General features: G+C 56.7%; 1 protein-coding gene across 1 annotated transcript in view; it reads right to left on the minus strand.

Annotated features, from left to right (window-relative positions):
- MICALL1 (MICAL-like 1) overlaps positions 1-15,204 on the minus strand; it is a 44,799-nt gene that overhangs the window by 13,155 nt on the left and 16,440 nt on the right. The window contains exons 7-14 of the mRNA XM_011964332.1: positions 12,356-12,810; positions 10,096-10,153; positions 8,294-8,676; positions 6,510-6,925; positions 2,713-2,847; positions 1,950-2,076; positions 1,740-1,830; positions 1,516-1,589 (exon numbers count right to left, since the gene is read on the minus strand). Coding sequence (XP_011819722.1) covers positions 1,516-1,589; positions 1,740-1,830; positions 1,950-2,076; positions 2,713-2,847; positions 6,510-6,925; positions 8,294-8,676; positions 10,096-10,153; positions 12,356-12,810 — 1,739 coding nt within the window. The remainder of the gene's footprint in view (positions 1-1,515; positions 1,590-1,739; positions 1,831-1,949; positions 2,077-2,712; positions 2,848-6,509; positions 6,926-8,293; positions 8,677-10,095; positions 10,154-12,355; positions 12,811-15,204) is intronic.

Genomic DNA, 15,204 nt, shown 5'->3' on the forward strand with positions numbered 1-15,204 from the left:
AAAATAAAATAAATAAAAAATAAATAAATAAAAAATAAATAAATACCCCCCAAAATAAATAAATAAATAAATATCCTGAAGCCCCCTTGGCCACTGCCCCTCTTCCCCATGGCCTCACCTTGCCAAAATTGAGGAGCAGGTGGCCCAACCTGGTTCTGGAGACAGAGCAGGGCCTCCAAATCACCACCCAAGTTTGAATCTCACTTTGCCATTTCCCATATCTGGGGTCTGGGTACATTATGTCCCCAGTCTACGTGCGGGGAAACAGAGACTCGGGGACATGAAATCTCTGACCAATGCCACGCAGTGAAGGTGGAGCTGGTATTTGAACCCAGCAGCCTGATGCCCCCAAGCAATGACACTCATGGTGTACTGGACTCGGGGCCTCATACACCAGCCTCACCCTTCCAAAAGCAACATCCGGGACAGGCTGACAAGCCCAGGACGCACAGCCACCACATGAGGGCTGGAGAAGCCCCAGTAAGCCGGGGGCCAGGCTAGCCAGGGAGGCAGAGGAGCCATGCCCACTCTGGCCACAGGGCGCCGCTGTGGGATCTGAGTGGTGACCGCACCCCAGCCTCCTGGAGAGTTGGGAGTGACTCACACAAGGCAGTGGAAGCCTGGGACATTCTGTGGCTTCCCCTGGGATGTTCTAGCCTCCCAAATTCCCCAGTCAGTAGACAGTTTCCCTGCCACCATCCCCACAGTCTGGAGGGGCTGTGTGTGCAGGGACAGCCCCAGATCAGAGATGTGGATGGAAGCCCAGCCCCGTCACCCACAGCCAAGTCCCTTGACCTCTCTGGACCTCCACTTCCCATCTGTCAACATGGCACTTGCCCAGGGCTGGCACCATGCCTGAGCCATAAGGAAGTGGTCAAAAGACTTGGCTCCCAACTCTGGGCTCTCCACAGTCCTGGGGTCTCTGCCTGTAGCTGCGGTTCACTGCATTCCCCTATCACAGGGCGTGGGAGGAGCCGTCCTCACCAAACCCCAACTCAGCCACATGGTAACCATCAGCCATCAGCCCCTCAGAGGGTACAGAGTCCACGTCCACGGTCTTCTGGTCCCAAGAATACCCAAGGAGGTGGGGACCTTCATTCCCGTCTTACACTTGAAGCCACTGAGGCTCAGTGAGGCTAAGAATCCTGCCCAAGGTCACATAGCAAGTCAGCAGCAGAACAAGGAACAGTCTGACCCATGTACACATCAGGCCGGGCTGGTCCTGGGCCTGATCTTCATTCACTGAGAGTCCGTCATCCCTGGTATCACAGACGTCCACAACCCACACTGTCTGTGCGGTTCCCTCTCCAATGCAGCCCCGGCCAGCTTACTGCCTGTTACAGTCTCTCCCATCCTCAGGGGTGACCCAGACAGCCCTGCCCTGCACCTCCTCCTCTGGCCCTGTCCCTAGTCTGCCTGTGCATCCCCCTGGGGTTTTGTCTGCCCACTCCCCCACTCCTCCACATCACCAGGCCCCGGGGCAGGTGCCAGGGGAGTGCCAGTGGCTGCGCTCACCTGGCTTATTGAGGAGGCACCGGAGCTCATACTCGACATCAGCCTGGCGCTGCTCCAGGTTCTGCTGCTTGAAGCTAGAGGTGGGAATAAGGTGACTCTAAACAATTCTGCCTGAGCCCCAGCTGTCCTGCCCTGTGCTGTTATTGATGAGGGAAGAGGGTAAGGGTTCTCAGTTCTAAGCTCTACGGATTCCAGGGAGGGCTGCCCCGGGCGGGGAGACTCACACATAGATGAGCTCGGACTCTCGCCGCACCAATAGGTGCTTCTCGTGGATGAGCTTGAACCAGTCCACCAGCATGTCATCTTCACGGCCCTCTGGAAGCCAGACACCCACTGAGGCCAGGGCTGGCCGCCATGCCTGGCTCAGTTCCCCAGGGAATAGAGGCTCCTGCCCCCCAGCCCCACCCAGCAGGCCCTCCCAGCCGCTCCCGCACCATTCAGGCCGCCACGCAGCTTCTCCTCCAGCAGCACCCCACGGTGCTCCAGGGCATCCAGCCGGCGCTCAATGGTATCCATCTCTCCGTGGATGTCCTCCTCAGGGATGTACTGGTCAGCTTGGACCTGCCCAACAGCTCCTGGTCACCTGACGGCCAGCCGAGCCCTCCCCTGCCTGGTCGCTGCCAGGAGCCTTGCCCTCTTCTCTGGCCAGCATTGACCACTGGTGGTTCCAGGGCCCGGGCCCTGCCCCCCACCCCAGCATGGTTAGAAGGCAGGGTCCCAGTGTAGGGAAGGGGCCAGTGTGGGGACAGCCACAACCCTGCATGCCACTGGTCCCAGCACCAACAGGCACACCAGAAGGTGGCATGACTCCCTGCCCTTCACAGAAACGCCTGCGCTCTGCCACTCCAGAAAGGCTATCACAATGTCAGTGAAAGTGACCTTATTACAGAGATAAACTTGAGAACACTCTAATCAGCTTAAGTAGCAGCGTATCATGAGTGCTTGATACTTGAACTTGTTAGTAACAAATTAAAGTCACCACCTACTGCTTTTGGTGGTGAAGGGCTGATCTGCTCCAAATCTTTCCGGGCTGCAAGTTAGACCTTCAAGTTGGGCCGCCCAAGAGGGCTCTCTTGAGCATCTGAGGCCAGCTGCCCAGCCAGCCAGCCTCCCTAGAGTCCCAGGGGAAGCCTGCAGCTGCGGAGTGGGAGGTGCCAGCCCAGGCCAGCCTGGTCTCAGGGGGCTCCAAGCTGGTACCTTGCGTTTGATGAGTGGGAAGCCGTGTCCTGGGGCAGGAGGCCTCACAGGCTTGGAACCCTTGGTGGCCTTCTTTGTGACTGGGGACGCTGCAGGCGATGGCTTCCGGTTAAAAGGATTCTCCTTGCAGGAGGACTAAAGGCAAGGAGACATGACACAGGGTGAGTCTGAGAAGAGGGCACATGAGACCCCAGCAGCCTGATATTTGGGACCGTGGAAAGCAGGCCAGCACTCCAGGGCCAGCAGGACCCAGGCAAAGAGATAGTCTCCTCGAATTCCGTCTCTGATGCACTCAGTCATTCAATAAACTTTCCATTTCCAGGGCTCTTCTTGCCTGTCAGTTACTGCACTGGATACTTTTTACACTTTTTTGAGACAGTCTCACTCTGTCACCAGGCTGGTGTGCAGCTGTGGCATAACCACGGCTCCACTGCAGCCTCAGCCTCCTGGGGCTCCAGCGATTCTCCCAGCTCAGCCTCTCGAGAAGCTGAGACTACAGGCTCGCACCACCATGCCTGGCTAATTTTTTGTATTTTTTTTTTTGTAAAGACAGGTCTCACTTTGTTGCCCAGGCTGGTCTCAAACTCCTGGGCTCAAGTGATCCTCCTGCCTGGGCCTTCCAAAGTGCTGGGATGACCACACCTGGCCTTTTTATACATTCGTGTTGAATTCTCCCGAGCACCCTGCCAAGTGGGTATCACAATGCCCATTTCACAGCTGAGTAAACTCAAGTTCAGAGAGGTTTAGTCATTTGCTCACGGCCACACACTTCCCATGAGCCCGGGCTGGGATGAGAATCTGTCTGTTTCAGGGCCTGGGCAGCCATCTAGCATTGAGGGGTAGTGGTTAGAACCTTGCCCATGTGGTAGACAGTGCCCTACTGTGCCCCAGTGGTGGGGGTGCCTGGCTGTGCTAGCCTCAGGGAAGGCAGGGGTTTCCCTAGAGGCACAGAGTGGCATGGGGTGTGGGGCAAGACAGAGCTCTGGTAGTTCATTCGGGCCTCATAACCACCCTCTCCCCAGTGGAGACTCTGAGGCTCAGAGAGGTGAAGTTCTTCGCCCAGGGTCACCCAGCCAGGAAGTGCCTGACCAGCAGATGGAGTAACAGGGTACCTCCCTCCCTGCCAGAGAAAGATCTCATCCTCTGCTGCCCAGCCCAGTACCCACACACCCAGAGCCCAGGCTCTGCATTCTTCCGTGCCTCTGGGGAGACCCCTGCCCTTTCTGAGGCCAGCACAGCCGGGGCAGCCCCACCACTGGGGCACGGCAAGGCCCTGCCCACCACATGGGCAATGTCACTATTTCCCAACCACTCTTCCCAGCTCATGGGAAACAGGAGTCACTGTGAGTCCCTTACAGAGGCCTCACCTGAGACCTGGGATGCTCCAAGAAGCACTGACCCAGCTTTCCCTCAGCAGCTGCAGAGCAGGGGGAGGTCTGTGCCAGCCCAGGCAGAGAGGCTTTTGGGGTGGGGGCTGCTCTGGGGTTTCTGAAGCAGGGAGGGTTCCAGGGCCCAAGTCTGGGCACAGCAAGGAGCCAGGGCTTGGCTCCCACAGGGCAGCACCTACCCAATGACCCAGGGTGGCACCTGAAGGTCCCCACTGCCTCTGAAATTCTCTCCCAATCCTGGGGTGACAGTGGGACAGGGGTTCCCCACAAGGAGGTGTACTTGGGGTTCTGCCCCCTCCAACACACCCAGAGGGGCCGGCAGAGCCAAGCAGCCCAAAGCCCCTGAGCCCCTCAAAGGTTTTCAGCCTTTTCTCAGCCTCAAAACTTCAGACCAATCTTTATGCAGCCCAGGACACAAAACAGGAGAAACCGAAGCCGACCCAGCCCCGTGTCCTCCACCACCAAGGAGCCAGGGAGTCTTCCGAGCACTCAGGACACTTAGTGCCAGGCAGCCCCTCACCATGCGTGGGAGCCCGAGGCCCAGAGGAGAATGGGGCCTGCTCCAGGACACACAGCAGATGGGAGGCAGAGCCGGAAGCCGTGCCCAAGAGGCTCTTGCCAGGGCCAGGGAAGGTTCAGTGGTGCCTGAGGCACATGGGTAGGGTCAGGCCACAATTTCAGCTGCCCCACAAAGGCCATCCTGCCACCCTCTACCTGGGGCCAGATGAGCCTTGGGAGCTCAGAGGCCTGCAGAGCATGGGGCCTTCCGAAGGGGCTGTGGCTGCAAGAGAGGCCCCTCATGAACTAGGTGCCCGGAGGAAGGCCCTGAGCCCAGGCAATCCCCAGGTTCTCAGTATGGGGCTGAGAAATAGGTGAGCCCACAGCACACAGCGTATGTGGAACAGGAGCAGCCTGGACGGGTGCCTAGCCAGACCCTACCCACGCCCACGTCACCCAAGAAAAGACAAAACCCAGCAAGGGAGCAGGAGGACAGGATAGGGCCACATCTGCTCTGCTCGGTAAACATCCCCACGGCACACAACGGAAGCATCCAGGAAAGCGGCGTGTCCTGGGTCCTTCTGCCTGTTGGGGGCTGACCCCCTGCCCACTACAAACTCCACACGCAGCAGCGTGCTCATTACAACCCCTCCCCCTGACCTGGCTGGGAGCGCCTCGGAGACAAGGGACCACAATGTCCACATGACCTGGGGAGCCCAGGCAGCCATGCACTGGGGAGGCATTCAGAAACCCCAGTTCCCCTGTTCCACGGCGGGGAGACCCAGGTCTCTGCAGAAGGGAGTCATCCCCTCCGCTGTGCCCTACCATGGGTCACCTTCCAAAACGACCATTACGCCTATCTCCCTGAGCAGATCGTGAGCCCCTGGAGGCCAAAGACAAGGTCTTTTTTTTTTTCTGAGACAGAGTCTCACTCTGTCACCCAGGCGGTGGGCCATCTCAGCTCACTGCAACCTCCACTTCCCGGGTTCAAGCAATTCTGCCTCAGCCTCCCGAGTAGCTGGGATTACAGGCGCCCACCACCACACCTGCCTAATTTTTGTATTTTTAGTAAAGATGGGGTTTCACCATGTTGGCCAGGGTGGTCTCAAACTCCTATTCTCAAGTGATCCGCCTGCCTCAGCCTCCTAAAGTGCTGGGATTATAGGTGTGAGCCACCGCGCCCGGCCAGGACAGGGTTTTAATACAACTCTGCCCAGGGTCTGGCATCAGTAGAGCCTGAGTGAATGGAAGAGTGGACAGACAATACGGGATGACTAGTGGCTGGTGAATGGAACCCAAACAGGCCAGTGCAGGCGATGGGAGGCAAACAGGGGCCCTGATACCTAAGACCTGGACGGCTATGCGTGTGGACAGGTGGATAGATGGGTAGGAGCTCTGGCAGATGGATGGAAGGATGGACAGATGGGTGTGTGCCTTAATGAACAGAGAGGGTAATGGGTAGATAGGCTGGCCAAGGCCACTCAGGAAATCAGAGACCAGCAAAGATAGAAAAGGCCCTTAACAGCCGGGCGTGGTGGCTCACGCCTGTAATCCCAGCACTCTGGGAGGCCGAGGCGGGCGGATCATGAGGTCAGGAGATCGAGACCATCCTGGCTAACATGTTGAAACCCTGTCTCTACTAAAAATACAAAAAAAAAAAAAAAATAGTCAGGCATGGTGGCGGGCACCTGTAGTCCCAGCTACTCGGGAGGCTGAGGCAGAATGGCGTGAACCTGGGAGGTGGAGCTTGCAATGAGCCAAGATCGCACCACTGCACTCCAGCCTGGGCCACAGAGCAAGACTCCATCTCAAAAAAAGAAAAAGAAAAGGCCCTGGACATTTCTGCCCTGAGACCAGACCCACATCCACTAGAGAGGATGTCACTTTTAGTGAGGGTGAGGGGGTACTCACCTTTACCTGCAGCTGTGGGGACGAGCTTCCAGGGGAAGGCACGGGGCTCCTGTCTCCAACCAACAAGAGAGGTGTTGGGGTGGCGCCACTGCAGGGCTTGGCTGGCTGGGGACCTGGGCTGCCCCTGGTCCTGGGGGCAAGGCCAGGGCTGGCTTGAGGCATTTGTTCCACTCTAGGCTCCACTAGCTCTCCAGAGGACGCCAGAGAGGAGTTGGTAGAGAGGCCGACAGGGTTTCCAGGGGTGCCAGGGGCATGGACAGCAGGCTCTGAGGAGCTCTTGGGCACAGCTGGCGGCTCCAGAAGCTCCCCACCTGCAGTCTGGCTGGAGCTCTCGGATGACAGGCTCTCCACACTGAGCGCTGGCGATGGTGTGGCTGAGGGCGGCTCCGAGTGTGAGAGGCGGGAGGCGTGGAGAGCTGTGCAGACGAGCACCAGGACACCTCACAAGGGGAGCACCACAGGGGCTTCCAGCCCCACCTCTCAGCTCCACTCTCAACAGAGCCGCAGGCAGCCCTGGAAACCCAAGCCCTCCATATCGAGACAGGGCCAAGGCCCAGGGAACAGCAAACGCCCAGCAGGACGGAAGTCGTGAGGTGCATCCAGCCACCCGAGTCCATCCTGCCCCTCCCACCTTGCATTCTGCCTGCTGCCTCCATTTCCCCACACTCCCCATCGCCCCCATGAAGGCACCCACAGCAAAACCACCTTGGGAATGCCAGGGGAAGAGAGGCGGCCTCTCCTCTGCCCCGATCTGCAGTGTGGAGGCGGGGGGAGGGGCTCACAGCCCTCGCTGTGTCCCAGAGCCACCAGCTCTGGGACAGGCACTGCCGGGCACCAATTTCTCTCCTTGTGGCTGACAGATATGATGCTTCCAAACACATTATCTGCATTTTCCAGATGAGGCAACAGGCTCAGAGAGGAGAGGGTGCTCACCCCAGAAAAGGCGGGGGTTGAACCCACTGTATCTGACTCCAGAGCTCATGCCCCTCTGCTGTCCCCTGAAGCTGTCCACCACCTCCACCTAGACAGGCCAGCCTCAGCTGGGCTCCCAGGGCTCCACCCGGACCCCCTGAGCACCTGCCTCTGCCAGCTCTGGCATGCTCTTGTCCCACTGTGTGAGGGGGTCCCATGGGACTCTCAGAGGCAGCCAGACCCAGCCGTGGTGAAGGTGAGGGCCAAAAACCCAGCTCAAGGTATCAGAAGACTGGGAGAAGGTGAGGGCCAAAAACTCCAGCGTGCCTGGCTGAGGGGGTAAGCACTGGGCAGAGGAGGCCCAGCAGCCTGGAGCTGAGCCACCATGTCACATGGAGGACTACAGATTCAGGGACAGTCAGAGTCATTACACCTGATCACACATGGCCAGGTGAGAGCCCAGGTCGCTCAGGAACTGCAGCGACAGTGAGGGAGTTAGGATTCAAGCAAACCCCTCCTTTCCGTGAGCCCCTCGCTGCACTGAGCACACCAATGGACATCACATTTAACGAGCACGACAGGGAGGGGGAAGAGATGGACTCAGGCCAGACTCTGTGGGTTCAAATCCTGCCTCTACAGCTTAAGCACTGAGAGGCTTTAGGCAAACTACTTAGCCTCTCTGTGCCTCAGTCTCCTCACCTGCAAAGTGGAGGTGACGATACCTACTCACAGGTTTGCTCTAGGATTGAGAGGTCACCCATTAAACACACGGTGCCCGGCCTGGGAGGCTCTGCCTCACCACACCCCTACCCCAGGCCCGGGCCCCATCCCCGAGTTCCGACTGTCAGGAGAGCTCCAGGAAAGGCACTTACCCAGTGGGGATGCGCTGGGAGCGCGGGGGGCAGGGCGCTTCTTTGTCTTCGGGCTGCTGGTAGGGGTGATGCCGTACCAGGGGTGCAGGGACTTAGGTGTGGACTCCAGGTGGCCCAGGGCAGGGCTGGTGGCCAGGCTGGGTGCAGCCGGAGCCTCTTCCTCCTCGTCCTCCTCCTCTTCCTCAAAAGGGTTATAGGGTTTGGACTCCAGGCTGGCCGCTGGGCTCGGCTGGGCCACCTCCTCGGTGCCTCCATTCTCCACCTGCCTGCTGTCCTGGCTTGGTGGCCCAGGGCTGCTGCTTGGGGGAAGTGGGGCTGGCTTCTTCTTTGGTTCCGCCTGCACCAGCGTGATCCATGGGGGGTCCTTCCTGGGGGCTGGTGTCCTGGAGGGAGGGAGGAGGCAGCAGAAACCATTAGCAGAAGCAAGCGGTCAGTTTCCTTCTCTCTCTAGACAGTTTTGAGGCCACTTCAAAGGGAGTGGATGAGAAACGGCCGTTTCCCTTCTCCCACCCCCAGCACCATGAGGCCAGTCTGAAATGGACTGTTACAGTCACAGCCCTTGAGGCCCAGAGAATGTGAACCTTCAAGTCACAGAGCTGCTGTTAATCCAGCCCAGGAAAGGATCGACGAGGGACTCTGTCATCTACAACCCATGTAACCTGGGAAAGTCACCTGCTCGCCCTCTGTATTAGTCTCTCCTTCCACTCAATGGGGACCTTAATAATCCTTGCCTCACAGGGTTGGTGTAAGGATGCAGTGAGCTACGGAATCCAGCACTGGGCAGGGCATCAGGGCACCTGCTGAGTGCCAGGGGCTCAGTAAACATTAACAACTGGCACAGCCATGGCCCACCTGGCTCCCTACAGACCGACCACATAGGGGAAGCGTGGCCCCCAAATAACAGCTGAAGTAGATGTCCGCCACATGAAGCAGGGTCCCGTGCTGCAGGACCTGAGGGACAGGTACTACAGCTGAGCTTTTCCAGGTCTTTTTTTTTTTTTTTTAGACGGCGTCTCGCTCTGTCGCCCAGGCTGGAGTGCAGTGGCCGGATCTCAGCTCACTGCAAGCTCCGCCTCCCGGGTTTCCGCCATTCTCTTGCCTCAGCCTCCCGCCTAGCTGGGACTACAGGCGCCATCTCGCCCGGCTAGTTTTTTGTATTTTTTTTTTTTTTTTTTTTGAGATGGAGTCTTGCTCTGTCGCCCAGGCTGGAGTGCAGTGGCCGGATCTCAGCTCACTGCAACCTCCACCTCCCGGGTTCACGCCATTCTCCTGCCTCAGCCTCCCGAGTAGCTGGGACCACAGGCGCCGCCACCTCGCCTGGCTAATTTTTTGTATTTTTAGTAGAGACGGGGTTTCGCCGTGTTAGCCAGGATGGTCTCGATCTCCTGACCTTGTGATCCGCCCGTCTCGGCCTCCCAAAGTGCTGGGATTACAGGCTTGAGCCACCGCGCCCGGCCTCCAGGTCTTTCTATACTCTGCTGCTAAGCCTCAAATCAACTCTATAATCAAAGCTAGGCCTCCCACGTTACAGGCAAAGGAGCTTGGAGAGATGACAGGAACCAGAGGTGGCTGCCTGCACCGGGCACTGCCCACAGGACCAGGGACCTGGGGAGGGGGCCGGGCAGAGGCTGCAAGGATCCCAGGGTGACCTCAGGAGAGGGGATGTGGGTCCAGCTCGCCTTCCCCTCCTGAGCCCCACGCTGCTCATCCACAGGAAGCCTCTCTCCCACCTGGCCCCGGAGTACCCCAATTCCCACCACCAGGGCCTCTGAAGCAGGAACGCCCCTCAGGGATCGACATACCCCTCAGATGGCTTCGGTGTCCCCCTTGGCTTAGGGACAGGCGGTTCGTGCAGTCTTCCTACATGCGAAATGACAGTGAGCCAGGCCTTCATGGACAGCAGGAGGTGGCCACCCAGGGAGCCAGCCACAGCAGCTGCCTCCCCAGGAGCGCCCCGCCTTCCTCCTGCACCCTCGCACCTCCCCAGCCCAGCCCATGGAAATTAGATAAGCACACAGGTGGCTGAGAACAGTCAGGAGTCAAGGCCAGGCCACCTGAGATCCCATTTGCATTTCATTTGAGAAGACGCAACCCAGATCCCCTCAGACACCCCCCCAGTGTGGGCAGAAAACATCATCTCAGCTCAGCCCGGGAGCCACCTCCTCCTGGAAGTCCCGGACTCCTGAGTGTCCTCCACGAATCCCACAACAGCCCCTGCTCCCCTCCTTCCAACTTCACAAGACTTCCACAATCCACTGAAACCCGTGCCTCTGTGCCTGTCTCCACCTCAACGCTGGGAGCGCCCTGAAGGCACAGATAGGCCTGAACAGTATTCTGTGTCCCCAGCGGCCAGCTCAGATCCAGCCTCCACGAGAGCTGAACAAATAGAATGTTCTGGTGCAAGTCACAGGGTGACCCTGGGAGTCTCTCTCCCCGTGGCCACCAATGCCTTCCCTAATGGAATGTTAAGGGCTGCCCAGCAGCCTTATACAAGGAGTCTCAATCCTACAAACTCACCGAAACCCGGGGAGGTCATCTGGGAGCATTTCACAAGGTGGGGCCGGGGGAGAATGCACCCACAGAATGAGCCGGGGGTCTCCACTGCAGCTCACACTGGCTCCGGGGCCCACCTGACCCCTCTGCTCTCCCCCAAGCCCCTGAGGTCTCTCCTTCTAGACATGGGCAAGCATAGAGGCTGGGCTTGGAGGTCACCTGCAGTGTGCCTGTGGATGGGCCAGGACACACAGGAAGGAAACCAATGTGCAGAGTCCCAGAGACCTCGGGGACACACAGGCACACTTGCAGTGGCACTTACTACCCACCCTGAAACTAAAGCCCACAAGAACAGATGCAAAAGAGCGCATGCAGAGGAAGGCAGCATAGGGGTGGGGCCTGGGTCTGTTTTCTTTGCACCGTCCCAGCATGGAGAACAGAGCACAGCAGAGGCCGCAGGAACTTGGCATTTGTGGCAGGAATTAATAACCTCAGAAACAGGCCAGGCGAGGTGACTCACACCTGTAATCCCAGCACTTTGGGAGACCAAGGCAGGTGGATCACCTGAAGTCAGGAGTTCGAGACCAGCCTGGCCAACATGATGAAAACTCGTTTCTACCCAAAAATACAAAAATTAGCCAGGCATGGTGGTATGCCCCTATAGTCCCATCTACTTGGGAGGCTGAGGCAGGAGAATCGCTTGAACCTGGAAGGCAGAGGTTGCAGTGAGCCAAGATCGTGCCATTGTACTCCAGCCTGGACGACAGAGTGAGATTCCATCTCAAAAAAAAATAAAAAGTAAGAGCCGGGTGCCATGGCTCATGCCTGTAATCCCAGCACTTTGAGAGGCTGAGGCGGGCAGATCACCTGAGGTCGGGCATTTGAGACCAGCCTGGCCAACATGGTGAAACCTCATCTTTACTAAAAATACAAAAATTAGCTAGGCTGTGGTAGCCTGTAATCCCAGCTACTCAGGAGGCTGAGGCAGGAGAACTGATCGAACCCGGGAGGCAGAGGTTGCAGTGAGTCGAGATTGTGCCATTGCACTCCAGCCTTGGTGACAGAGTGGGATTCCGTCTCAAAAATAATAATAATAGGTTGGACGCCATGGCTCACGCCTGTAATCCCAGCACTTTAGGGGGGCCGAGGCAGGCAGATCACCTAAGGTAGGGAGTTCAAAACCAGCCTGACCAACATAGAGAAATCCTGTCTCTACTCGGTCTCTATTAAAAAAAATAATAATAATACAAAATTAGCTGGGCATGGTGGCGCATGCCTATAATCCTCGTTACTCAGGAGGCTGAGGCAGGAGAATCACTTGAACCCAGGAGGCGGAAGTTGCAGTGAGCCGAGATCGCGCCACCGCACTCCAGCCTGGGGGACAAGAGCAAAACTCCCGTCTCTAAATAAATAAATAAATAATAACAACCTCAAAAACACAGGCAGTCCCCAACACAGCACAGTACACAGCAGCACAGACAGAGAGGGGCCGACAAATACTCCCAGACACACAGACTTCAGTAGTGCACTGCCACCCAGTGCACCCCGCCCCGACTGCACCCTGCTCACCGTTCACGAGGCTGCTGCTGCCAGCCTGCTCCACCAGGTTCTCCTGCTGCAGACTGGAGCGGGGCCGGGGCGTGGGGGGTGCTGGGGCGATGCTCTCGGAGGCCTTCCTGGGGGCGGGGGTGGGGCGGCCTGCAGGGGTGGTAGCCAGCTCCTGTGGTTTGCCAGGAACCTGGGGTTTGGTAGGGATCTGGGGCCGGGCCTCAGGGCTGGCCTTGGGTCCGTCGGCCTCAGCCCCTGCAGGAGCACTGGAGCTGGGGCTGCCTCCTGGAACATCCTTGGCATCTTCTGCGAGTTGCTGCTGGTGCTGCTGCTTTGGCTGTGAGAAAGGCCCAGGCCTGCTCCCTGACCGCGTCCCCGGGCCCAGCCTGGCACAGTGTTCTGCACACACAAAGGTGCCCTCCTCGGGCCCATTCTCATAAGCCCCAGGGAGCAGGGTGCTGGAGCACCGCCGACACCTGGCAGGGGACAGGACAGGAGTTCACTTAGCCAGGCAACCAGGCTCAGCCACTGGCTACCCCTCCAGCTGCACCCAGGGCTGTCTCCTCCCTTCCCTCCTCCCAACTGCCAGCCAAGCTCCAGGCTTCACACTCTAGACTTCCCAGAGGATAAAGAAAATAGTAACTGTCAGAAGCATAGTGGAACAATAAGATCCCCAAATCACACAAAATCAGCAACAGAAGTTGTGAAACACGCCTTCAGTTTATGCTGCAAGAGGAAGAAGCAAAGGTCCCCCCGAGAGGTGGCATCCAGTGAACGGCTGCATCCAGGAGCGGCTCAGGAAAATAAAGCGGTGGTTTTTACCCAATCAGGTGGTGTTTTGTGTTTTCTTTTCTTTTTCTTTTTTTTTCTTTTTGAGATGGAGTCTCACTCTTGTTGCCCAGGCTGGAGTGCAATGGTGCGACCTCAGCTCACTGCAACCTCTGCCTCTCTGGTTCAAGCGATTCTCCTGCCTCAGCCTTCTGAGTAGCTGGGATTACAGGCATCTGACACCATGCCTGGCTAATTTTTTTTGGTATTTTTAGTAGAGACGGAGTTTCACCATGTTGGCCAGGCTGGTCTCAAACTCCTAGCCTCAAGTGATCCACCTGCCTACGCCTCCCAAAGTGCTGGGATTACAGGCATGAGCCACCGCTCCCGGCTATGTTTTGTTAATGAAATAGAATAAGATACAATGTATAAGACTGTATCATACAAGAAAGGCCAAATAGTGCTTTGTGAAACTCTTACTCCAGCTGTGCCTCTACTTACACAGTTTTATTTCAGGTAAATATTTACATCTAGTCACAGTGTCAAGTGTATTTTTTACTGGGAGTTACTATAAAAAGTTTCTTTTTATTTTTGAGGCATGGCTCACTGTCACCCAGGTTGGAGTACAGTAGTGCAGTCATAACTCACTGCAGCCTCAAACTCCTGGGCTCAAATGATCCTCCTGCCTCTGTCCTTTGTCTCCCAAGTGCCTAAGACTACAGGTGTGTTACGCTACACTTGGCTAATTTTTTTTTTTTTTTGAGATGGAGTCTCGCTCTGTCGCCCAGGCTGGAGTGCAATGGCGTGATCTCAGCTCACTGCAAGCTCCGCCTCCCGGGTTTACGCCATTCTCCTGCCTCAGCCTCCCAAGTAGCTGGGACCACAGGCGCCGCCACCTCGCCTGGCTAATTTTTTGTATTTTTAGTAGAGACGGGGTTTCGCCGTGTTAGCCAGGATGGTCTCGATCTCCTGACCTCGTGATCCGCCTGTCTCGGCCTCCCAAAGTGCTGGGATTACAGGCTTGAGCCACCGCGCCCGGCCACCCAGGCTGGTCTTAAACTCTAGGCCTCAAGCGATCCTCCCACGTCAGCCTCCCAAAGTGCCAGGATTATAGGCATGAGCCACCACACCCAGCTCCGGCCTGAAAAAGTTTCTAAAACACTGCCCTGGTGGCCAGATGTGACTGTGTTGGTAGAGTCTGTTCCCTCCTTGAGATTTTTCCCCATGACACCCCAATTCTGCAATCAGGTTCCAGGGTTCCAGCACCAGCTGCCCCCCACTCAAGGGCACACTCAACCAGATCAGGGGCATGATGCCACTGCCAGCTTCCCTTGACTATTCAATTTCCTCTTTTGGTTTCATTTTTGAAACATATAAAATGCTTCCATTAATTTTTTAAGTTTTTGTACTTTTCTTGTTGCTTATGCCACTCTTAAAATCTGGCTTCCCTTGGAAGTCATACACTTAAAGCAAGTTGTTAATGTAATTGTTTAAAACTTCAAGCAGGGTATAGAAGCACATGCCTATAGTCCCAGCTACTTGGGAGGGTGAGACAGGAAGATCACTTGAGCCCAGGAAGTTGAGACCAGCCTGGGCAACATAGTGAGACCCATCTTAAAAGAAAAAAAAAATTTTTTTTTTGAGACAGAGTCTCGCCCTGTTGCCCAGGCTGGAGTGCAATGGTGTGATCTCAGCTCACTGCAACCTCCACCTCCTGGGTTCAACCAATTCCTGCCTTAGCTTTCCGAATAGCTAGGATTACAGGTGCCTACCACCATGCCCAGCTAATTTTTGTATTTTTAGTAGAGACAAGGTTTCACCATGTTGATCAGGCTGGTCTCAGACTCCTGACCTCAGGTGATTCACCTTCCTTGGCCTCCCAAAGTGCTGGGATTACAGGCGTGAGCCACCACGCCCAGCCAAAAAACATTTTTTTAAGCTAAAATATTTTCTTTTCTTTTTTTTTTTTTTTTAGATGGAATCTCGCTCTTTTTGCCCGTGCTGGAGTTCAGTAGTGCAATCTCGGCTCACTGCAACCTCCGCCTCCCGGGTTCACGCCATTCTCCTGCCTCAGCCTCCTGAGTAGCTGGGATTACAGGCGC

This window comes from Colobus angolensis, unplaced genomic scaffold (genome assembly GCF_000951035.1).
Source record: "Colobus angolensis palliatus isolate OR3802 unplaced genomic scaffold, Cang.pa_1.0 Scaffold65, whole genome shotgun sequence".
Taxonomy (NCBI): domain Eukaryota; kingdom Metazoa; phylum Chordata; class Mammalia; order Primates; family Cercopithecidae; genus Colobus; species Colobus angolensis.